This window comes from Pinus tabuliformis, chromosome 9, assembly GCF_031772625.1.
Source record: "Pinus tabuliformis cultivar Carrire ecotype Pingquan chromosome 9, CPIR1, whole genome shotgun sequence".
Taxonomy (NCBI): domain Eukaryota; kingdom Viridiplantae; phylum Streptophyta; class Pinopsida; order Pinales; family Pinaceae; genus Pinus; species Pinus tabuliformis.
In genome coordinates this window covers 1,322,035,854-1,322,062,517 of record NC_142307.1, presented here as the reverse complement: position 1 = coordinate 1,322,062,517, position 26,664 = coordinate 1,322,035,854, and the positions used below count along the sequence as shown (strand labels likewise).

The following is a 26,664-nucleotide window of genomic DNA, read 5'->3' as shown; positions in this document are numbered from 1 at the left end:
AAGGGATTTGATCTGCAAAACATGGCTAAAAGCGCAACAACTTTAGGGAAGGGAATGAAGGGAAGGAGGATAGGAAAAATTCTGAGGAAATTATAGGGGGTAGGGATAGATGTTAGGAAGACAGTGGTGGTGGAATTTCTCAAAATAAGTGAGAAAAGAGGGGTAAAAATGGCAAAACACAGTCTTAGGCCAGAAACGCAGCAACAAGCTAGGTTTTTGAGGAAAAATGGAAAAATGATTGAATTTCAGTAAGGGGAATGGTGAGGAGTGTTTGATAAGGTAATGAAGGATATATAGACTTAAAAACAAGGAGATTTCTTCTCAAAAGAAGCAAGAGACCATGAAAGTGGAAAACGCAACAAAAACACAACAAAACCTTATGAATGGAGTTTTAATCATTTTTCTGAGGGAAAAGACTGCATAAAGGGTTTGTGAAGCTTTACTTGTTTAAAGAGGCTTTGAAGCATTTGAGATGAAAACTGAACCTGTTTTTCCTCCCTTTGGTCTCCAAATGAAAAGCACAACAACCTCCTCCAGAAACGCAACAAACAGATGAAAAGAGTAGTGGTGGTGAAATTCGAAGTTCTGATGGCTATAACAAGTATCAAAGTGATAGAGAGGAGCTCTTGGAGCTTTTGGAAGGATACAATGAAGTTTTAAAATGCCTTGGTGCTCCTTTATAACTTAGAAAATCGATTTTTGGCTCGATAGTGGAGTGACATCACGTGTACTTTTGACAAAATGACTTGATGATGTGATTTGTACTGTAGAATTATTTCTTCAATAGGAAGGTTACATCTACATGTGACATAGATGTACTTGGATTCTTTTTGAAAAACTTTATTTCCTAATTGCTAAGTCCCATGATGATGACCATAATGGATTACATGACTCCCTAAATTGATATTGATGACTGAGTTAATGATGCCCATAAAATGCATATCCTTGACCATGACCTAAATGATGACCAACTAACTCATTTGATGACTCATGATAGGAAATGATGACAGTGACCATGATGGATGATTTGTGACCTTGAATAAGTGGAGGGAGTAGCAATGACACCTAGACAATGAATTGGAACCATTTGACAATCAAGAGATATGTCAAATTTTATTTGAAAATATAATAATTTGACCTAAGACTCTATCAACAATGGAAAGAGTAAATTTGATCACTGTAACTATAAGACTCTAACAGGAAGGAGGGTAAGGCCTCATTAACGATACCTCCTGTGGGGTTCTAACGACCTAAGTTCCTCTGTTCCTACAAGGGATTTCCCACAAGAGAACTGCAAGGTCACCTATGTTAATTGCGAATGAGGGTCTAGACTTCTTAAATTGTGTGAAGAAGGTGGTCCTATCATTCTTTCAACCAAGTTTATGCTTGGAGGTAAATTTTAGAGATGCACTTCTAACTTAGAATGAAGGTGCAGATTATGAGTGATTGCTTCAATGAGATTATAGATATAATAAATGCTCCAACAAAATTAAATGACTTGAATATTTCTCAACACAAGATGACAAGAACAATTAATGAAGCACCTAGAGAACACTTGAACAATTATCCCAATGAAACAAGAATAACAATATCAGTCATTCAATGATTCAAGGTGCTTGTTAGAATTCCTCTTATTTATATTATAATGATTAGAAACAAGAGAAACTTAGAACACAAATATGAGAGCAATATCTTCTTGTTAGTTAACTAGAAACCACAAAGATTTGCAATTTTCCTTAAGCACAATAGCAACAAGAACCAATTGAGTAATTAGATTGCTAACAGTGATATGCAATGTTACAAGTGAGATAAAACAAACGCAAATTTACTAGTTAGAGATGCTAGAAGGAAGTACAATGCAATGATGGAAGAATGCTATCTCATCCTCAAGGCCACAAAGAGAGACCAATGCAATTTTCCTTAAGCACAACAGCAACAAGAACCAATTGAGTAATTAGATTGCTAACAGTGATATGCAATGTTACAAGCGAGATAAAACAAATGCAAATTTACTAGTTAGAGATGCTAGAAGGAAGTACAATGCAATGATGCAAGAATGCTATCTTATCCTCAAGACCCCAAAGATAGACCAATGCATCAATGTTATTATTCAATGATTATTAAGAGGATGCACCAGACTTATGCAAGTCAGATCAACCACTTATTATTGTTAGAACAGTCCCCAAAATTACTCAATAACAATAATGAATAAGCCTTAACTTAAGGTGAGTTAATATTTTAGGTTCTTAGGCTTATTAGAGAATGTGTTTTTAGGTCTTCTTAATGTGATTATTGTGTGATTAAGTCACTGTTATGATCAAATTTAGATCTGGTTATTAATGTAACAGCCAAGGAAAGAGGGAAGGCTAGAGGAATCAAACCCTTAAGGCCTAGCGACCTTCCTTTGATGGCAAACTTGGTTGGTTGAGACACCAAGATAGTGATGTTTTGACCTTGAAAATGCAATGTAGACTTTCTAACACCTGCAACCACAAATGTCAGTCTGAAAACCAATGTATAAGGTCCTTGAAACCCAACGGCTAGTGCAAGAATGACCTCCTAGGCCTGTGACTAGGAGAAATGAGCAAGACTAGCAAGTGTAAGCCTAAAAAAATGTGACTCTGGCCTTTGAACAAGAGAGAAAACTCCTCCAAACACCTGCAACCACAAGATTGTTAGCCCTAAATATCCTTTGGTAATGAATTAAGCCCTCTAGTGCTAGCGTCCAGGCCTAGTAGGCCTCCAAATGCTAGCAGCCAAGCTTATATGGCTGATTTGATGGATACAATGGCTTTCAAAGCCCACAAACTTGCCCCAACTTTAATCTCAAGCCTGCAAAACAAATTTATTAGCCTTTAAACAAAAATGACAAATTACTAATGATGAATCACTTCAAAACCCTTGTCAAATTTATGATTAGGCCTGCAAACACAAGGGGTTAGCACAAAAATCAATTTGTAACCCTATTTCGAAGTCACCAAAGGCTACGACTAGGTCTTTATGGCCTAATTAGGACTGTGGCTTATACCTAGAGGCCAAATAGGCTTGCGGCTAGGGTCTGTAGGCTTTTTGAGGGCTGCAACTAGGCCAAAATAGGACTATTTGACTTGCGGCCAAGGCATAATGCCCTCAAAAACACTGCAGACACCTCCTGCAAGCAAAAGAATGTTAAATTCAATCCCCAAAATGCCTCTAACTTTGGAAAATGGACCTGTAAAACCACTTCAGATATCAGCACTTGAGAAAACCTTAGTTTTTGCAGTAAACAAGCCCTCTAGGGCTAGCGACTCCCTCGAAGAGGCTAGGCGTTGCAATTTTGGCAGGTAGGTATTGTAGATCTTGGTCTCTAGGCTCTAGATCAACACTCCTTGGCTGAACACAATCCTCCAGGAAGTTAGATGGCTCCCCCTTAGGTGAATATAAGGCCAAACCCTAGCCGTCTAGGCTAGGTGAGGGTTTCAAGCCTCTTGCTTCAAATTTGTCTATGAATTCTTGAGCTAATGGCACTTGCAAATCAAATAAATAGAGCCAAGCCACAAGATCTAGAAAATTCTAAAATAAAAACCCCAAAAATATTATTTACAAAAGGAAAAAATAATATACAAGGGTTAGAAAATTATTTACAAATTATTTACACTATTCACAATTAAAATCAAGCTCTTGTTAGCAAATAAATCCTTTTAGCCCAAGTAAATTTTGAAAATAATTGATAGAAATAATTTGTATTTAATGTACAAACCCAAACCCTGCACAATAAATTGTTAGATAAGCTTAGAGTCCAAACAAGGTGTGGTCACCTCAAAGTCCATGAACTTGGGGCTTGCCCAAGGGATGAATCACTTGAAAATCTCTACACACTCGAAAGATAGATTATTAGTTTCAAAGGGGTTCGATTCACACAAATAGACTAGAGATCTAGAGATACCTGCTAGATCTACCAGCTTCAATGTGTTTACTCTAGCCCAATACCTAAAGCAAGATACCTATGCTAATAGATAATCCAACCACTGGCTATGAAACAATAATCTTCAGTTAAAGAACAAAATTAGAGCATTAAACCCATTCAACACATACCATGAATCATCAAGAGAGAGACACCTTGAATTGAAACCCCAAAGACTTTTTTTAAAAATATTCCAGTAGAGCTTAGCTCAATACAAAAATTTTTGATCCAGTTGAAGTTACAATGAGGAGCTTGAAAGCTTACTTATATAGAGAATGAGAGGGATTAACCCATTCAAGTGGAAATAACTGCTAGTTGTATCGATCCATGGCTTGATCCTTGTGGATAAAATTCAAACCCTTGATTAGCTGGCACAAATCTCCAAAAAATTTCGACCTTCCTTGTTCACTGTGCTGGAGGGGTCAAACTTTGACTTCTAGATCATGGAGGACCTCCAAAAATAGAATTATCGTTACTTGTGCAAAATATTCAACTGCTTGGTCCAAAAAGTTCGATTTGCTGGGAAATAGTCTTCTCTGGTCCAAACAAATTTATGGACTAGGTCCTTCTACCTTGGAAATGAGACTTTTTATTTTTGACTTGAATTATTTCCTTTGAAAATAGCCTCAAATAATTTTTGAATAAGTTTTCCACTTGAAGAGTAATTAATTTTTCCCTTCATTTTATTTCTTGACGATTTCTGGCTAATTTTAATTTTATTTTTGCCATAAATTTAATTATTAGACTCAAGAGATTAAATACTTTTGCACCCTCTAAGTGCATCTAAAAAATATTTTGGTAATGGTTTTCTAATTATGAGGAACCATTCACCAAAAATATTCCCAGATAACACTTTTACATCAAGATATTACAAATCAACCCTTAGAAGGGGAAAACACATAAACACAAACTCTTATGACTCACCAAATTTTGCAACACAAGACACATGATCTAGTATGATAAAATACATAAAATCAATAACACTAGGACTCACCTAAGACCTTATAAATGAGCTCCACCCTAGCTTTGGAGTAAATCTGGGGGAAAAACTCTGTCAGTTCTTTGTGTTTACAAACACAGATAATTTGGGGAGGTTAAAAAAGTCCCTAGAGTGAAACCCTTTGAAAAGAATCATAGGCTTACCTATGTGTTGTTACATGGCTTAATAGTCATACTAGAATCATTTTTACAATACAAAAAGCAGAATTTGGGATTACAATGATGATATTGACTCGAAAATTTTATTCCATTGCTTTATACTCTGCTCCTTGGACTGTTGTCATGTACATGGTCAACACAGGGCACAGTTGCTAGGAAGATCTCTCCTAGGGTGCTCTTTTCTAAGCAGGTTGTTCATGCATGTAGGCCTTAAATTAGGCTGCCTATTATTATCCCCAAGCACTCTCTCCTACTCTCTAATGGAGTAGGGCAGATTAGTTTTTCATGCATCTTAGAGTTTTGGCAACAAAGTTGTTTTTTTGTTTGTTTGTCAAGTTGTCTATGATCCTCTAGGCTTGACCTGTGGCTTGAGGAGCTGCGACCTAGGGGCATCTAAGCCGTCAAAGTCACCCAGGGATTGCACCCGGCCTGGGCCACACCAGCCCTTAGCTGACTGGATTTTTTAGCATGTCTCCTCCCCCTAGCACAGGGCACAACCACCCCCTGTGAGGTTTGATCCTGGGTCGCCTTGCTGATGAGGCCCATCCTCAACCGGTTGTGCTAGTGGGCCTTGACTTGGCAACGGAGTTGTTATGTGAGTTTCTGTTTTCTGAAAAATAAACATCTATTTGATTGTTGTTCTGCAAATTCCTCTGTCTGTCATAAATTTCAGAATTCTTTTTATGGAATAGTTAGTTTACTGTTGAGTTTTGACAGAGTTTTAGATAATGCAGGTTTTGTACTTTTGAATATGCAATTTAGAGTTTAGTATTTGCAGATGGGAGGGTTTTCATAGTTGTACAGAGAGTTTCAGATTAATAGCTATAACTTTTATTCCTTGAAGTGCAGATCTGCTGGTCCATGAATTAAATTTCAACAAACCTATTAATGCAGGACATCAATATATTTGAGATATGCCCATAGTACATGCAATATAATCTATATAGATGAAGGTAGGTGAACATGCATTCTCTCAAGATGACACAAGGAGGGGAAGATGCATCCCCTCATGATGACATATAGAGAGAGAAAAACATATTGCTAAAAGGACTGTTAACTAGAAGAATGGAAGGTGTTAACGAGAGGGTGGACATAAATAGAAGAGAGCAGGTGAGGGCTATACCACCTCCCACTCATGTAGATCATTAGAAGAGGCTACTAAGTAACATGCTTAGGAAGGTACATAACAATTAAACTATATATATATATATATATATATATATATATATATATATATGTATATGAAGGTTAAGAGAATAAATATATAGAAACAATAGGATTAATAAAAGTAGAATTCTTGAATTGTCTCCATATTAGAATTGCTCGGAATGACAAGAGAAACTGTCTTCTCCCAGTGCTGTCACTCGAAGATGATGGTATTCAGCACTAAGCGGAACTCCCCATTCTCGATGTAATATCTATGTTATGTGGGCTATTTTTGTGGTGTATTTACCTTTCTTTTTACATATATAAATTTATACTGAGAATATCCCCAAATCAAGAATATCAAATTTGTAAGTCAGCTGGATTGTGTTAATGTTTGAATTCGGTTACTATGAAATTCAAGCTAAGTTTGCCAGTGCAAACATCTATGTCATAATTTTCCATCAATTTTGACGAATAGAATTAAGCTAATTTTTGTTATTTTGTTATAGCTTCCTAAGCTTGTTAAAACATCACATATGGTTTGACTACATGTCATGAAAAATTAATATAGGTTTTTGAAATTTTTAAAGGCTATGAAAAATCAGAAGTGAATCTCCACAATTTTTTCTTTTACAGATGTTATGTAAAGAATTTCCTTGCCCTTAAATTCAGCGTCATATTTGTCATTGAATTGACCATGAAGTTCATCTTCAACTTCACCATTAACTTCATTAAGTTCTTAACTAAATTCACCATCCGATTTTCCTGGCCTGGGAACTGACAAATTTTGTTCATTTTTCTGAAAACTTTACCAACTCTGATAACACAGAATCTGTATTAAAATAGGAGAAAAAGATTTATCCACACCCTTTAGTTGAAAAATCTGTTGTTTCTGATTCATGAACGAGTAATCAAGATAGAGTAAATTTTAAAACATGATTACTAGGATGAAGAGTCCTGTAAATTAACCAGAAAAGTTGTATGTTCGTCGAAACTTGAGATCCTATGAGAAAATGAATCGATGTTATCTTTGTCCATATGAAGAAAAGTAACAAAGACATTTCTGTATTCTTATCTGTGTAAATTTCCTGACAACAATGAGCTGTACAAATGTAATTTTCAGATCATTAGCAGCTCAGATTACTATTTATGAAATAGTTAAATTTTCTTATTGGTTCTTTAACGTTTGCCGTAAATACTTGGATTTTATAGGTGAAGTTCAGTGAATTTGTGGCAAGACATATTGGTGAGATGGAAGGTATACTGTTAGAAGCAGAGACAGGGGATTTTCTTGGGAAGCACAGAGGATTTTGGTTTTATACAATTGGGCAGCGTCAAGGTCTTCGACTTCCCGGAGGACCATGGTGAGATTTTTAAAAACTATTGCTTAATCTTCATTATTGAAACAACACAGAAAATCAGTAAATGGAAGACCTTTTCATCATAAATGATACCGTGACATGAAGAGCCAATTAAATGTTAAAGAAGTACTTATTGCTATTTAATGAGGTGCATCGCAAACAATGAATTTTCATTATTTAAATGTTGCCCATATGTTTTCAGGAGAGATTCTCAGATTATTATATTTTTTTTTACTGGGAAAGGTGTTGGAAAATGTAACTAGGTTTGATCTTCATAATTATTATTGTACTTGTATATTTTATGTAAAAACAAAAAGAAGAAAAATAAATTCTTATTTATTTTTCAAGCATGGGTTTCATGCTTAAGACAAATTTTTATTTTATTCAAGCATGTTCTTCATGATCATTACTATTTGTATTGGTCAAAGTCAAAGGCTTATTTATAGCCTAGAAAAAGAATTTTTCAAAGTTGTAATTTGAGTCAAAAGTCACTTCAAGATGTCAAGTCGGCCCTGCCTGTCAAGTCGGCCTTGCCCAGGAAGAAACATCTAATCAAACCCCTCTGGACAGTATACATAGAGGACGTGTTGAACTCATTTGTGACAAGAAATTCGCATGATCTGTTCTGAATAAAATCAAAGAAGGAAAGCGAAGTCAAGGGAGGCCGAAGTCTGAAATTTGAAAGTGTAAAGAAAAGATATTCTTGGGCTTGGACATATGATAATTCTGCTGCTGTACATGTTGATAATCTTCTTGTTGTTGATGAATCTGTTGCTATGTGGAAGGAGGGCTTGGCTTGGCATCTTGAGGGTTAGAGTTTTTGTCATGGTCATGGGTCTTGAATATCACACTTTGATCTGATTCTATAAGAAGAGTGTTTTTCTGGGTTTTCTCCCTTGTGGCGTTTTTGCCCTGGCTTGGAGCCTATATCTTGTGTTGCCTTGTTTCTTTGTGATCTTCATGTATATATTGATAATTGCTTGATGTAGAGGAACAAAGTATAATAGCAATAAGACAACACACTCTCACAAGTAATTATCATGAAAGAGAAATCTATCCTAATATGCAGAACACATGATTTCTCAAAATGGAATTAGAGCTAAGGTTTGAAAAAGGAAGCTTGAAGATCACATTTTGTTGGCTTTTGGAGAAGATCATTACCAAAGATTCGAAGAACATACGAAACTTATCAATCCAACATATACTCTCTGTTTGAATCTGAGCCAAAAAGGTATAATCAGTCTTGTGATAACCGATGACATTTGTTTGTATCAAAGATAAAAAGTTATTATTGGAAGCGAAGTCCGAGACTTGTATCACTTTAATGTTTGAATAAAGTGCGAAGATATGTAGCATGAGTTCTATAATATTGTGACATGAAGACTCTGTGGTAACCCTAGTCAGGAAATCCGATCCTTTGATCCGAACTGTATGTGATAAACTAAGAGATTTGCAAAAGTCTAAAGTTATGATACCAAAGGTTTGCATTGATCCCGAAGGCCGAGACTATGGATATCTAAATCTTCTATAGATAAACACTATAACTCAAGCCACAAAAATAAGCATACTTGATGATATCTTTTGACTATACTAAGACAGCCGTGCCTCCACAGTTTACATCAATTTTCGATCGCAAAGTGATCCATCCTGTGATACTGATAACATCCAAATCGTTTTATAGCATTAACATTGAAGTATGTGTGGCATGATTTATTGTACAAATTTTAAAGGCTCAAATTGATGCAACATAGTCCTCGCTCAAGTGGAGACTTGTATCTGAGATTATTGCTGCTGCAGCATGTAGTACGACTGTCTGTATGGTATGGACCCGTACAGTACAGTATGATTACCTTGGAATGCATGCATTGCTGGAAATCACGACCTCATTCTGATCTTCAATCCCTTGGCCTCCGCAATTCGATTTTCCTTCTCTATTTCTCCTTCTTAGGCTCAAACCATCATCTGTGCTTTTCTGTGTACAATACGTCTCTCTTTTCCCCCAACTTGCTTTTATCTCTTTATGATCCTAACCCTAGATCTCCAAAGACATTAACAGTGAAGATGTTAATTTGGCAGCTCAGGGACAAATTCCCTCCATTGGACAGTCTTCCTCATCCAGAGAAGCCCCAAATTGCCTTTGGAAGAATTTAATTTGGTCAAGGAAAAATGTATTTTTAAAGTGAAAACCCATTATGGCACAAAAGTCAAGGTCGACCTAGAAGACAAATTAGCCCTCCTCCAATGCCTATAAATACAGGTCAAGTCACCTTCATTTGGAAATCACATTACAAGCATCTCTCTCTTCTTCTATTGGTTCGTACATCTGAAATATTGTATGTTGTCTTCACACGTGTGAAAGAGAAGGTGTATTTTCCGGTTGACCAAATTGCACTTCTGCTTGGGAGACTTTGACCAGCGTTGACCATCTTTGTTGTGGCACTCTTTGACTTGGTTTGACCAGTTTTGGACCTGTTTTGGAAGGCCACATTTATTGGCACAAAGACAAGGAAATCTGGGCACTTTCACTGCAGTTGACCACAAACCTTCTCTCTCCATTAACCAGGTTTGACTGTGATTTTTGGGACTATTTTGACTGAGGTTTGACCAGCATTGGAGGCCAAATCTTTTGACTGTTGACTGAGCTCTTGGAGGACAGTTTTGACCATTGACTTGTGACTAGTTAGGGCTTTTTTGACTGCTGTTGACTTTGACCGTAATTGCAGATTTGACAGTTTGACCAGATTTGATTTTTGGTTTCATCTATTGGACTTTGGATATTGGTTTTGGTGGATGGTCAAAGATTTGACTTTGACTTTGTTGTTGATGAATGGAATCATTGTATCTCTCTACTGAACATTTTATGACAATCTAATAAGAAGAAGAATTTGAAAGGGTTTTCTCTGTTGTGGGATTTTCCCTAGTCTTTGACCAAATTTGGTGTCTCTTGTTATTGCTCTTGATTGTCTCTCACTGTTCATTGCATTTACTGTTCTATCTACAATTGCTATTTATCACTAGAAGATTGAATTAATTGCTAATTGAAGTTAAGAATTGGGCTAAAGTGATTGTATCAACATAGAACAGTCAAAAGTTAACATGGTATCAGAGCTAAGGTGAAGAACAAGCCCAAGGAGACAAGAAAGAAGAACAATCATCTTTGAAAAGGAATTGAAGGAGCCTATTTGATTTCGACAAGACGACTACCTTTTTCTTCAAAGATAATGAGAAGTTGGGTGATTCATCAAACTTTGCTGCTTGGAAGATCAGGTTGGAAGTTACACTGGATGGCAACAATGTTTTGGAATATGTGCAAGGAAAGGTGCATGAGCCTGCGAAAAATGCTTCTGCTGCTATCAAGTCCAAGTATAATAAAGGTGACCTCAAAGCCAAGAAAATCCTTATTGATGGTTTGCAAGATCATGTACTTTTTTATGTTGGAAGCTTGAAAAAGTCTAAAGACATCTATCATAAGCTGGTTGGGATGTATCAAGTCAACAACCTGAACCACATCCTCTCCTTGAAGAACAAACTCGAAGAATTGAAAATGAACAAGGGAGAATTTGTGCAATCCTATATCATGAGGGTATCCTAACTAAGGGATCAATTGCAGACTGCTGGTGAGCCCATATCTAATAGAGAGTTGGTGATGATCACACTTCAAGGTCTTCCTCCTATTTGGGAAACATTCATTACTACTATAGGCAACAATAATAGACTCTAGACATTTGATGAGCTCGTTGGACAATGCACACAAGAGGAAACTGGGATGATTGCCCGAGGAAGGATTCAAAAGCATGAAGAATGAGAGCCCTCTGCATTTGCTGCACAAGACAAGAAGAGGAAAGGTAGAGGGAGACCATCCAATCCAAGAAAGTCTTCTCTCGAATCCAGGGACTCTAAGAGAAGGTTTAGAAAAGACAAGCCTCAAGTTGAATGCTTCAACTGTTATGCTCTTGACCTGCGAGAAGATACTAGAATACCAAATATGCGAAGAAATATAACCCAGAACACAGAACAATGAGAAATAACATGTATTTTATTATTCAGAAAAGAAAGCAATGTTCACTTGCCTCTTCGAGGGGGCAACTTCCAATAAAGTAGGGCTCGATTACAAAATAAGACATGATGCTCCTCAATAGGGAGGCTCTATTCTTTATATAGGATTCATACATGCAATACCATGGGTCAGTACCATGGTTCTTATTAATACCAGCTATCTAATACCATGGCCCATTTGCAACTAACTGTGGTCCCTTCTTTAAATGCGGGCCAACCACTTACAATTATTAATATGGGCTTTATTGACTCTTTAACTAATTATAACTATGACTCGACCCTATTACATAAATAAGGGGGTTAGGGTTGGACCCTAACATGCCCTCCCCCATAAAAACAGTGTTGTCCTCAAGGCTGAAGCTGCGGAAACTGCTGAAGAACAGTGGCTGGTTCCCAGGTCGCATCTTCTGGAGAGGTGTCTTTCCATTTGACAAGGACTTCCTTGATCGTGCGGCTGCGCAGGTGTTGTTCTTGCGTGTCAAGAACTTGTTTAGGTTGGAGCTAGATTGAACCTTCTTCATCCAATTCGGGTAGACTGGTTTGAATTCTGCAATTGTTCCCAACCACTTTCTTGAGGCATGAGACATGGAAGACAGGATGGATTTTTGCAGTGGGTGGCAAGGCTAGCTTGTAGGCTACTTCTCCGATGCGCTGAAGTATTTGATACGGTCCGCAGAATTTTGAAGATAATTTCTGACAACCCTTGTCTTTGAGTGATGTTTGCTTATATGGTTATAGCCTCAAGAATACTTGATCCCCTTCTTGAAATGTGCGCTCTGAACGATGTTGGTCTGCCTGTTGCTTCATGCGATTTTGAACTTGATGGAGATTATCTTTGAGGTGGGCAAGCATGGTTGCACGAGTATGAGTTGATCCACTGCTTGTACCTTAAAGCATCCCGGGATATAAGAAGTAGGTGAAGGGGGGAGTTGACCATAAACTGCTTCATATGGAGTCATCTTGGTGGTTTCATGATAGTTAGTATTATACCACCATTCTGCTAGAGGTAACCACTGTACCCATAGATGTTGCTTTTCTGAAGTGAAACACTTGAGGTAGGTCTCCAGACATTTGTTGACTGCTTCAGTTTGACCATCAGTTTGGGGATGATAGGAAGTACTGAGTTGGAATTGGGTACCTTGTAGCTTGAAGAGTTCTTGCCAAAAGTTACCGATGAAGATTGGGTCACGATCAGACACAATGGAAGTGGGCATGCCATGCAATTTGAGAATCTGGTCCATGAAAGATTGATCCACCAAAGCGGGTGTAAAAGGGTGGGGTAAGGCGCAAAAATGAGCATACTTAGAAAGTCTGTCCAGAACCACCATGATGACTGACTTGTTGCCTGACTTCGTGATCTGATAATGAGATCTTTAAACAATTATTAAGGTATTACAGACTCATGTGCATGGATTTGCCTATGTTACTTTGTGCAATGGATCGATAAGATTGCAAAATACATAGACAATGAAGCAGTTAAAGAACATAATAGACAACACACATAAACATAGCAAGTTTAATAAGGAGTTCACCCAACACTCTTGGGCTACGTCTCCTATTCTAGCCTTAAGTGGTGACCTCTCTATTATGTCTTCAAAACAGAGTTTTACAACAGTGAGCTCAATTTGAGTTTCACACAACAGATACAAAACAATAAGGCTTTACTTGGATCCCCCAAGTCCCTTCTGAGCACACAGACTCTCCTCACTGACTCTCTGTCTCTGTTGCTCTGTCTCAACACCGCCTGTCTCTGTTTGCTCTCTGTCTATGGCTTTAAAGCCAATCGGTGTTGTTTGCTCGTTTGACCTTCTCGGGCTCTTTGGCTTCTCAACCTCTGTCCGCTTAGATCCCTTTCTGAGCGTTAGCAATCATTGTTAAACGCTTCCAGGGTTGGTGGCCACCTATTTTGTAACGGAATGGGTCATCGGGCCTTTGAAATCCCAAAATTGATCGTTTTCTGTTTACACAGAGAAACGCTGCAAAACACGGGAAAATCCGCCAAATCACTGTTAATCGGATTTGAAATATTATACGTTCCGCCTTATAACTCCTATCTCCGCCATCAATCGGGGAGATCCAGATCCAACGACTGTGGTTCATTTCGGGCGGCTCTTTCGTACGAGGGTTAATCGCCTGATGAAGGTGGTTTTCTATCTCCTCAGCCTAGACATGTGGCAACCATTGTATGGGATCGGGCGAAGCCCGGCCCAAACCACTTATCGCCTTTCGCTCTCGCGAAATACTGCTGGTTTTTGTGGTTTCCCTTTTATATTTAAAAATACATTAACACTGAAAAACCTTGTAAAATGGCTTTATCGGACTTGAAATATTATAATATCGCATTCATAGATCTCGTCGGGTCTGGTTTTCATCGCATCGATGCTTCCCTTCGTATTTCGTTTAATAAACGAAATACGCGAAATACGTAAAAGTTCGCTGTTTGACAGATCTCAAATTTTATGGAATATCGCTTTGTAGCTCTATCGGGCCCGGCTATCGCATCACGCATACATACATACATACATATATATATATATATATATATATATATATATATATATATATATATATATATAGCCCCGCTCCTCTGTGTAGCTCCGATGCAATATTGCAATTCAACTTGGGCCGTTGATCTGCGCGCTTGATTGACGGTCCTTGTTGACCCCGCTGATCGCAGTCGCATACACTATGTGGTCTTCGCCGATAGCCTCCCTTTGCCACCACCGATTGCGATTTGCCGATCGGATCTGGACCGTTGATTGGCTAGATCCGACGGCTCCTATGCATCGCTGCCGATAACTTGTTTTTCCACTGTTTCTTGTGTTTTTCGCTGCTGATAGTGTTTTCCCCCTGTTTTAAGAGTTCCCCCTGTTTTAAGAGTTTTGATCTTTTAAAAGATTTTGAAGACTTAGAGGGTTTTTGGATCCATTTTGGATCACGCCTTCCCACTGAGAAGGCTTTTGGACCACCAAAAGTTGGTTTTTAAGCATCAATCAAGTGAGGATACAACTTCCTCACCTGTCCAATCTCTATCCATCTTGCACTACTTGGTTTTGAACCTTTGAGTCCGATTCTTAGGTACTCAACATCCCCTCTGCGCGTAGTTCTCACCTTCCTGTCCAGAACTGTATCTTCCTGCAACTCATTGAGATATTCAAGCAACAGATCATCAATAGAAGGCAACTGACTTTGCTCTTCGGGATCTTCAATCAATGAAGGTTCAAATAGTCTCAAGTTCTTTGCATTAACTACTGAATAGATGTGCATGTAAGCTGGCAAATCAAGGTGAAAATCATTCTCACCAATTTTCTCAAGTATCTTGAAAGGCCCATACCTTATTGGCTTCAGCTTCTTACCTTCACCTTGCATTCTGTCTTTGTTGATGTACAGCCAGACTTGATCACCAACTTGGAAGCTATGCTCAATTCGATGCTTATCATGCCTTGCCTTGTACTTGGCTTGGCTCTTTTCCAGCTGTTCCTGCACTGCCTGGTGAATTTCTTGGATCTATTCAATGAACTTGGTTGCTTTGTCCACATCACTGTGTCCATCAATTGCTATGTCTTTACTAAAGACAAAATCCAAGGGATACCTTGGTATAAAACCAAAACAAGTCTCAAAAGGAGATCTTTGTGTAGAAGAATGTTTAGCACGGTTGTAAGCATGTTGCACATAACATAAATGTTCATCCCAAAGCTTGGGATGCTTGCTGCAATAGCCTCTGAGCAACTGGATCACTGTCTCATTGACCACCTCTGTTTGGCCATCTGTTTGTGGATGGAAGGCTGTGCTCTTCTTCAGTCTGGTGTCCATCAACTCCCATAGACTTGACCAAAACTTCCCAACAAATCGGGAATTTTGATTAGAGACAATAGAAGTGGGTAACCCAAAATGAACCCATACATGCTGAAAGAACAACTTTGCTGTTTGTTCAACTGTAATCTGCTTGTTACAAGGTATTAAAATACACATTTTGCTGAACCTGTCCACAATAACATATAAATAGTCATGACCTTTTCTAGACTTTGGCAATCCCCCAACAAAGTCCATGGAAACACTTTCCCAAGGATGAGAAGGAATTGGAAGTGGAGTGTACAAGCCTAGTTTTCTATTGCTGGGCTTGCTTCTAGCACACATGGTACACCCTTTAATATATCTAGAAACTGTTTCATGCATTCTTGGCCAATAACAGAATCTTTGTAGCTGTGCAACTGTTTTACTTACACCAAAATGACCTGATATTAGAGAAGTGTGTGCTTCTCGGATTATATTAACTCTTTCAGTTTGAGGAATGCATAACTTTCCCAAATGATACAAGAGTTGGTCCTTAACATGATAATCCAATTCTTCTACTTGTTTGCCATGACTTAAAGTTGCATATACATCCTTAAAATCTACATCTTGAGCATATTGTTCAATGTAGCTTTCATGCAATACTGAGTTATTCTTAAGTATAGTAGATGCATTGATAATTGGTCTAGATAACATATCTGCAACCTTATTGTGTATGCCTTTCTTATATCTGATGACAAGATGAAACTGTTGTAGAAAACCCATCCACCTATAGTGTCTTGATTGCTGAAATTTAGTTTGTGAGTGTAAATATTGAAGTGGTTGATGATCAGTATGTATAATTGTTTCTTTGCCCAATAGGTAATGTTTCCACTTTTTCATGCTCTGTACTAATGCATACAATTCTTTATCATATGTGGGATAATTAACTACTGCAGAATTAAATGTCTCAGAATGATAACATATGGGTTTACCATGTTGCATCAACACTGCTCCCATGGCATAGTCACTGGCATCTGTTTCAATCTCAAATGGTCTTTGAAGATCTGGCAATGCTAGTACTGGTGCTGTACTAATCTTTTCTTTCAAGGTGTCAAAGGCTTTTTGCTGTTTGCCTCCCCACTGAAACACCTTGTTCAATCCTGTTAAAGCATGTAAGGGAGCTACAATCAAGGAAAAGTTAGCAATAAACTTTCTCCAATATTGTGCTGCTCCTAGGAAGCTTCTAACTTTTGTAGCAGATTTGGGTTTAGGCCAGTTCATAATGACTTCAACCTTAGAGGGATCTATCTTCAATTCACCACCCCCTACAATATGACCCAAATAATTCAAAGATGTTTTGCCAAATTCACATTTTGATAATTTAACATAGAGATTTTCTTTTTTCAAAACATATAGAGTCTGCTTTACATGCTTTAAATGTTCTTCCCATGTTTTACTGAAAACAAGAATGTCATCTAAATATACAATTACAAAATCATCAATAAAAGGTCAGAGTACATCATTCATAACTCTCATGAAAGTGGTAGGAGCATTAGTTAAGCCAAAAGGCATAACTAGCCATTCATACAACGCTTGCTTTGTTTTGAAAGCAGTGTTCCATGCATCTTGTTTTGCAACTCTGACTTGATGGTAGCCACTACGCAAGTCTAGCTTGGAAAAGTAAATAACTTCTTTCAGTTGATCTAATAGATCATCTATGCGAGGAAGAGGATAACAATTCTTGATCGTTATTTTATTTAGTGCTCTGTAATCAACGCACATCCTCCACGAACCATCTTTCTTTCTCACCAAGACAATTGGAGATCCGCATGGTGATGTGCTTGGCCTTATGAACCTTTTGTCTAGGAGCTCCTGTACCTGCTTCTTGATCTCTGCATTCTCTAAAGCGGATAACCTGTACATTCCGATGTTAGGCAATGGAGCATCTTGTTGCAAATGAATATCATTGTTAAGTTATGGTATGTTCTATGCGTATAACAGTTTACTTCTTTTCCTTATTATATTCCACAATTTAGCAATCACATGTACAACATAAAGTAAAGTGCAGATAGAACATTAAACGATCGACAGAAAACAAGCCAAGACAAGAGATACAAGATGTGGCGGCTAGCTAGGGACAAACCCCACAATGTGTGGGGAAACCCTTTGATCAAATCTTCTTTTATCTTCAATAATTCATCAGAGAGAAATAATACAATAAATCTGATTCATATCAGCAGTAGGAAACCCTAGATCAGCAGCATCAGCATTAGCGGCTTCATCATCAAACTAGGGCAGACGATATCTCACAAACTGACCGTCGGATCGGCTTGATTCCACCACCAAAAGTTGCGGCTTCCAGAGGAGGTTCAGATGAACCCACAACGCAGTTTAGATGAGGAGATCTTCTAGTCCAAGCAGGTCAAACTTTACTTTTGCAGTTGCAACTTCAGTTTAGGCAGCTTCCAGCTTCAAACTAGGACAGTCGATATCTTGCAAACCGTCCATCGGATTGACTTGATTCCACCACCAAAAGTTGCAGCTTTCAGAGGAGGTTTAGATGAACCTATAGCGCAGTTCAGATGAGGAGATCTTCTAGTCCACACAGGTCAATCTTTACTTCTGCAGTTGCAGCTTCAATTTCAGCAGCGTCCAGCTTCACATGTGTGAGGGAGAGACCTTTTTCTGCGCAGTAGAGAGAGAGAGAGATGTGATGAGATGAGTGAGTTCAAAGGAGGAAAATTCCTCCTGTATTTATACACAATGTTGGTGTTTAAATAGATGCGACTGTTGGGCTTCTGAGCCTACATGAGTTGTAGGTCGGCTTGATAATAATTCCATAATCAAAATAAATTCATATCTCCATGAATACTTATCATAATCGGATCATCTTTATATCAATCCTACACCTCTCGACGAGAGGAATCTAATAAAAATATTATCAGCCATGAATAAGATGACCCACATGAAGTTTTGCCCTAGTTGCCAATTTTAACACTCCCTCTCAACTAGGGAGAACTTCATCTACAGTTTGTCTATCGGTCATTACTATTCATACATCAAATGCACTGCCCTGTACAACCTGTCCCTTGCCTTGCTCTGCTCTATTCTGCCTGTTCTGCTTTGTCTTGTTATGCCCTGTACTGATCTGTATTGTTCTGCTTTGCTCTTGCATTGTTCTGTTCTGCTCTGCTTTTATCCGAATTATGAAGAAGAAGAAATGATCGAGGATGTATCATACTGACTCAAATTCAGTCTCAGAGTATGTACCACTGGTCCAAGACTAGTCTCAACCAACCCGAAGTCAGCGTCATAGTGAGTACAACTCCACTGGTCCCAGACAAGTATCATCCTCCACTGACTCAAAGTTAGTCTCAGAGTGCGTACCACTGGTCCCAGACCAGTCTCAACCGACCCGAAGTCAGCTTCATAGTAAGTACCACTCCTACGACTGGTTCTAGACCAGTATCATAGTCTCAGAGAGTGTACCACTGGTCCCAGACCAGTCTCAACCGACCCGAAGTCAGCATCATAGTATGTACCACTCTCACTGGTCCCAAACCAGTATTGCACTGACACAAAGTCAGTCTCAAAGTATGTACCATTGGTCCCAGACCAGTCTCAACTGACCCGAAGTCAGTGTCATAGTATGGTACAACTCCTACCATTGGTCCCAGACCAGTATCATTGATCCCAGATCAATGGAGGTCATCCTAGCGTAGGGAGTACGGTAGATACATCGATGCGTCCATCAGTACTACTATGGTCCCTAACTTCATTTCTCTGCTCATTGATCAGATGAGAGGTACTTCCCATGAGTCCTAGATTGCATGGGTAGGATGCCTCGACAGGAGAACTAATCAATCTTGTCCTCACAGGAGAACACATCAATCCTGCTACAATCGCCATGGAGAACACATCAATCCAGGCCGCCATGGAGAACACATCAATCCAGGCCTCACAGGAGAACACATCAATCCTGCTACAATCACCATGGAGAACACATCAATCCAAGCCTCACAGGAGAACACATTAATCCTATTACAATCGCCATGGAGAACACATCAATCCAGGCCTCACAGGAGAACACATCAATCCTGCTACAATCGCCATGGAGAACACATCAATCTAGGCCTCACAGGAGAACTAATCATTCTGCTACACCGGAGAGCGAGTCATCCTATTCCATAAGAGATCGAATCATCTTGTCCCACAAGAGAGCGAATCATCTTGTTCCAGTGCGCACCACCAGGGGAGGGTGAGTCACCCTATGGTCATATGTTGCTCCAATAAGAACCGTAAGCCCTCAGAGTTCCCAGAGCTCAATGTATGCAACATGCAGGACCCTTGTACAAGGGTTTCTTGACGACTCCAAGTTGTTTGGGAAAATCACAGATTGGATCTTTCCTCGGGGCTTTGACAAGGTGTATCGACCTGTACATCATCTTAATGCGATGGAGCCTCCTTGCTCATCGACTTACCATATCCCAGATGATGTCTATCTGCTGGAGCGATCATGAAATACGGGATTCTCTGACAAACGAATCCCAATCTTGTTGTCACAAAGGATCACGGTGGTATCCAATGTAAATCCAAACAGTTCACTGAAGAGCTTTCGCAACCAAACTGCCTCACAGGAGGCCATGCTAGCAGCAATATACTCTACTTTGGCGGTGCTCAAGGCCACCAACTTTTGCTTCCTGCTCATCCAGGATATTGAAGCAGAATCCAAAGAGAAACAGCACTAAAAAGTGCTCCAGTGATCCTCCGCACTACCTGCCTAATCAGCATTCGAATAATCATGCAGTTTCATATTTCCAGCAGCGTATCTCAATCCATGAGAGATTGTGTCCTGAAGACATCTTAGAAGATTCTTGGCACCAATCTAGTGAGGGTCAACCAAATATGAGCTCACAATGCTAATGCAAAACATATGTTCGGACGGAGGTTCACCAAGAACATCAATGCGAATGAGTTTTTGAAACTCAGAGGCATTTCCCAAAACTGGTCTGACATCACTACCATATAATTTCTAAAAGTTAAGATCCTCGAGGTAGTCACAGGCTTGTAGTCCACCATACCAAATCTTTTCAGAATTTTCACCACATATTTTCCTTGAGATAGGAAAATTTCCCTTGGCTTCTGCCACACTTCAAGCCCTTGGTTCTTCATTTCAAATTCAGAAGCCAACTCCCTCTTACATTTGTGAATGAGAGGGTCTGCACCTGTTAGAAAGAGGTCAACCACATACAACCCCAGTATGAGAGGTTTATCATCTTCAACCTTAAGGTAAAGGTTAGGGTCGGCTTCACTCCTAGTGAATCCCAACTTCATCAAGTAGCTATTGATCCTCTCATACCATGCTCGGGGTGCTTGCTTCAGCCCATAGAGAGCCTTATTCAACCTGCATACATGAGATTTTCAATCATAAATCTCAAATCCTTCGGGTTGCTCCACATAGACCTCTTCTTTGATCGAGCCGTGCAAGAACGTGGTCTTGACATCCATTTGATGTAGGTTCCATCCTTGTGAAGCCACAAGGGCTATGATCAAGCGGATGGTCGTATATTTGGCAACAGGTGCAAATATCATAGTCTATACCTTCCTTCTGGGAGAAACCACGAACAACAAAATGAGCCTTATACTATTCCGTACTTCCATCTGCTGCAGCTTTATCTTGTAAAGCCATTTTGAAGTAACAATTGTCTTGTCCTGGGGTCTGGGAACTTCCTAGACATCATTCTTCATGATAGACTCATATTCTTCGGTCATAGCATCCTTCCATACTTGATGCTTGATGGCATCTGATAATGATGAAGGCTCATTTTGTATGATCGTGCTCATGATGGTCAGGTATCCTTGATACCTATTAGGTTTCTTACTTTCACGAAAGGTTCCTCGAGGTGCAGCATGTCCTTCAACATGATCAAGTATCCCCCTAAGCCATGAAGGCCTCTTCCTAGAAGAGGAAGGCTCAGGTGGATAAATAGGATCCATGGGTTCCTCCACATCAGGCATTGCTACATCATCTACCCATAGAGACAGCTTCCATAATCGTATGGTTCTTCCTTTCCACCACACCATTTTGCTCAGGAGTATGTGGTGTAGTAGTCTCCCTCTTAATGCCAACTTCAAATATGCCTGAGTGAACCAACTGTAATATATCGGAGGTCTTGCTTTGGCTTGAGGGGAATGGTCCCCTTTTGAGCTTTCCTTCGGCACATCCTGGACATACACCTTCTTTCTCTACTTGGAATTCGGTACTTGGAATTCGGGCATCCCTGTCACCATTTATCTTACACCAAGTAGAGCTTTATAAAGAAGGGGGGCAAACCTTCGATGCCAAAGTTCGGACTGGAGAGATGTGTCATAAGACATGACACCTAGCGGACTTCCATCGACCTGATATAATGAATCAACATGAAACCCAAGAGTAAAGGCATCTTTAACATTATTTTTCCATATACGTACCTTGCCATCGTTGAAGGTTACCTTGTAGCCTTTGTCTTCCATTGCCGAGATGGACACCAAGTTCTTTTTGAGGTCAGGTGCATTTAATACATCTTGGAATTTCTAGCCTTCTTGAATGGTTGTCCTCTTCCTTGATTCCCAGCTCTCCTCTTACCTTTGCTATTGAATTTGTCATTCCTTTGACTGCCATCAGAGGGATTTTGATCATTGTCTCGGTGTGAGTCCTTTCTATCAGGGCACTCCCTTGCATAGTGACTTGCTTTATCGCAGATGTAACATCGCTCTTTTCTTCCACCCTTAGGTCCAGTCTTTCCTTGTGATTTAGTCTCGGAATTATTTCTTTTCTTAGCATGAGAAGAAAAGGCAGCAGGAGGACCTTTAGGCATGAGCATTTCTTGCTCTTCTACCCTTGTTTCTTCTTGAATGCATCTAGCCATTAATTCCTCGAAACCAGGAATTATATTATTGTTCAAAAGAGTAGTCCAAACTTGATTTTCATTATTAATTTTAAATAAACTCACTAGTCTATCATAGATTTCCTTGGAGGTGTCTAGTTCAGAGATGTAGGCCACCAAGCACTTGTCGATAGAGTCCTAGATGATCTTCTTCGCTTTACTTTCTCCGTTCTTCAATTTGTTTCTGGCAGCAGGAGGTGCATTTGATGGAGGCTCAACAATATTGCCTCTCACATGGTCCAACACTCCTTGATCTTCTAGGGTTAGATCGATAGACATCTTCCATCCGTGATAGTCATCTTTCTCACGGAGCTTGTCTTCAGCAGGAAAGAGTGTTGAGGATCCTATAGTTCTTTTAGGATAGCCTTGCCAATCTTCTCTTCGGTGATTGCTCTTACTCTTGCTCAGGGTTTGTCTTCACCTCAGCTCTGATTCCATGTTAAGTTATGGTATGTTCTATGCTTATAACAGTTTACTTCTTTTCCTTATTATATTCCACAATTTAGCAATCACATGTACAACATAAAGTAAAGTGCAGATAGAACATTAAACGATCGACAAAAAACAAGCCAAGACAAGAGATACAAGATGTGGTGGCTAGCCAGGGACAAACCCCACAATGTGTGGGGAAGCCCTTTGATCAAATCTTCTTTTATCTTCAATAATTCATTAGAGAGAAATAATACAATAAATCTGATTCATATCAGCGGTAGCAAACCCTAGATCAGCAGCATCAGCATTAGCGGCTTCATCATCAAACTAGGGCAGACGATATCTCACAAACTGATTGTCGGATCGGCTTGATTCCACCACCAAAAGTTGCGACTTCCAGAGGAGGTTCAGATGAACCTACAATGCAGTTTAGATGAGGAGATCTTCTAGTCCACGCAGGTCAAACTTTACTTCTGCAGTTGCAGCTTCAGTTTTGGCAGCTTCCGGCTTCAAACTAGGGCAGTTGATATCTTGCAAACCGTCTGTCGGATTGACTTGATTCCACCACCAAAAGTTGCGGCTTTCAGAGGAGGTTCAGATGAACCTACAGTGCAGTTTAGATGAGGAGATCTTCTAGTCCACGCAGGTCAATCTTTACTTCTGCAGTTGCAGCTTCAATTTCAGCAGCTTCCGGCTTCACATGTGTGAGGGAGAGACCCTTTTCTGCGCAGTAGAGAAGAGACTCTTTTCTGCGCAGTAGAGAGAGAGAGATGTGATGAGATGAGTGAGTTCAAATGAGGAAAAGTCCTCCTGTATTTATACACAATGTTGGTGTTTAAATAGATGCGACTATTGGGCTTCTGAGCCTAGATGAGTTGTAGGTCGGCTTGATAATAATTCCATAATCAAAATAAATTCATATCTCAATGAATACTTATCGGAATCGGATGATCTTTATATCAATCCTACACCTCTCGACGAGAGGAATCTACTAAAAATATTATCAGCCATGAATAAGATGACCCACATGAAGTTTTGCCCTAGTTGCCAATTTTAACAATCATGTACAAATTCCCTTTTGGGTGGCAGACTTTTAGGTTCTTGAAATAGGATATCATATTCTGAAACAACTTTTTCTAAATCAGCTTTCTGTTTAGCATCAAAGCCTTCAAATACATTGGTTTTATCAGGGGTCTTTTCCTTTACAACCATTAGTAAAAATTGCTTGCATGAATTTACAATTCTTTTCATCTGCCCTGAGTTAATGAGAGTGTAGTTATTTTTGAGCTGATGAGCTCTTACAATATATTTTATTCCATCTTTTGTGAGTTGATACTTATTTTTAGTTCTATAGAAAATGGTTTTTCTATCATACAAGTAAGGACTTCCTAAGACAATACCACATATATCCAGGGGAATTATATCTAATTCAATCTCTGGGTTCACATTCTTGCCTCTAGCCTCTAGATGTGTAGCCTGAACTGATACCTCATCTATGCTAGTAGGGTTAAACATGAGAATGGTGTGCCTCAAATAGCTGTGTAGACCACCTATATACTTCAACAAAGTTTCAGGTGAGTCTAGAGAAATGCCTAGAATTAAAGCTCTTTTTCTAAATTCATGGGTATAGCTTTGTACACTTTGCCCTTTTAGCTGGCGAAGAGTTTGCCAACTCATCATTGCTTGCTACATATAAGCTAGTGGATAAAATTGTTTTTTAATGGTGGAAACAAATTCACTCCAGGTAGAAAGAATTTTACCATGCTTCTTCAAATCAGCTTGTGTCTTGCCTTCCCACCACACTAGGGCAGTTCCTCCAAGGCGAAGGCTAGTCAGCTGAATCTTTCTCCTTTTCGAATCGATGTTCTGTACCCTGCAATATACGTCAATCTGTCTAATCCAGTTATCTTGCTTTTCTGCATTTAATTCTCCATCATATATTGGCAAATCAAATTTTACATCTAATTTAATCAAAGGGCTAGAAGGAGGTGTTGATATAGGAGGCTCTTTCCCTTTCCCTTTGCCTTCTGAGTGGCCATCTAGAAGAGGTTCCTCGGTTCCTTTGTCTTGTTTAGAGGTTGAAGTATCTTCACTTTGACCTTTCTTAAATTCTCGATACATCTCTTCTACCATGGCTCTCATGGTCATGAAACTGTCCATGAATTAAGAGTCTGATTCCAAGGGAATTTCTTCTACCATTTTCCTCCTAGGATAGACTCTTCCTATTTTTGGGTTAGTCTCAACCAGTTCTCCTTCTCCTAATTTGAGCTTTGACCTAGTTAGCATTCAACAATCTAGCACAAGCTTGTGTAACCTTAGCAAACCTAGTGCTCTGATACCACTTGATCTGATAATGAGATCTTTAAACAATTATCAAGGTATTACAGACTCATGTGCATGGATTTGCCTATGTTACTTTGTGCAATGGATCGATAAGATTGCGAAATACATAGACAATGAAGCAGTTAAAAAACATAATAGACAACACACGTAAACACAACAAGTTTAATAAGGAGTTCACCCAACACTCCTGGGCTACGTCTCCTAGTTCGGCCTTCAGTGGTGACCTCTCTATTATGTCTTCAAAACAAAGTTTTACAACAATGAGCTCAATTTGAGTCTCACACAACAGATACAAAACAATAAAGCTTTACTTGGATCCCCCAAGTCCCTTCTGAGTACACAGAGTCTCCTCACTGACTCTGTCTTTGTTGCTCTGTCTCAGCACTGCCTGTCTTTGTTTGCTCTCTATCTGTGGCTTTAAAGCCAATCGGCGCTGTCTGCTCGTTTCACCTTCTCGGTCTCTGTGGCTTCCTGACCTTTGTTAGCTCAGATCCCTTTCTGAGTGTTAGCAATCATTGCTAAACGCTTCCAGGGTTGGTGGCCACCTATATAGTAACGGAATGGGTCATTGGGCCTTTGAAATCCCAAAATTGATCGTTTTCTGTTTACACAGAGAAACGTTGCGAAACACGGGAAAATCCGCCAAATCACTGTTCATCAGATTTGAAATATTATACGTTCCGCCTTATAACTCCTATCGGGTCCGCCTGTATAATCGCATCGCATCTCCGCCATCGATCTGGGAGATCCAAATCCAGTGGCCGTGGTTCATTTTAGGCGGCCCTTTCGTACAGGGGTTAACTGCCCGTTGAGGGTGGTTTTCTCTCTCCTCAGCGTGGACACGTGGCAGCTATTGTATGGGATCGGGCGGAGCCCGGCCCAAACCACTTACCGCCTTTGGCTCTCTCGAAATCTTGCTGGTTTTCGTGGTTTCCCTTTTATATTTAAAAATACATTAACACTGAAAAACCTCGTAAAATGGCTTTATTGGACTTGAAATATTATAATATCACATTCATAGATCCCATTAGGTCCGGTTTTCATCCCATCGGCACTTCACTTCGTATTTCGTTTAATAAACGAAATACGCAAAATACATAAAAATCTGTCGTTTGACGGATCTCAAATTTTATGGAATATCGCTTTATAGCTCTATTGGGCCCGGCTATCCCATCGTCCATATATATATATATATATATATATATATATATATATATAGCCCCGCTCCTCTGTGTAGCTCCGATGCGATATTGCGATTCAATTTGGGCCGTCAATTTGCGTGCTTGATCGACGGTCTTTGTTGACCCTGCTGATCGCAGTCGCATACACCGTGTGGTCTCCGCCAATAGCCTCCCTTTGCCATCACCGATTGCGATTCACCGATCGGATCTGGACTGTTGATCGGCCAGATCCGACGGCTCCTGTGCATCGCTGCCGATAACTTGTTTTTCCACAGTTTCTTGTGTTTTTCGCTGTCGATAGTGTTTTCTCCCTGTTTTAAGAGTTCATCTTCATGTGATAGTTT

General features: G+C 39.4%; 1 protein-coding gene across 10 annotated transcripts in view; it reads left to right on the top strand.

Moving 5' to 3' along the window:
* LOC149153393 (uncharacterized) overlaps nucleotides 1-26,664 on the top strand; it is a 420,894-nt gene that overhangs the window by 233,106 nt on the left and 161,124 nt on the right. For all 10 annotated transcript variants that reach the window (XM_089438847.1, XM_089438842.1, XM_089438840.1 and 7 more), the window contains one exon: nucleotides 7,460-7,611. In XM_089438847.1, coding sequence (XP_089294973.1) covers nucleotides 7,460-7,611 — 152 coding nt within the window. The remainder of the gene's footprint in view (nucleotides 1-7,459; nucleotides 7,612-26,664) is intronic.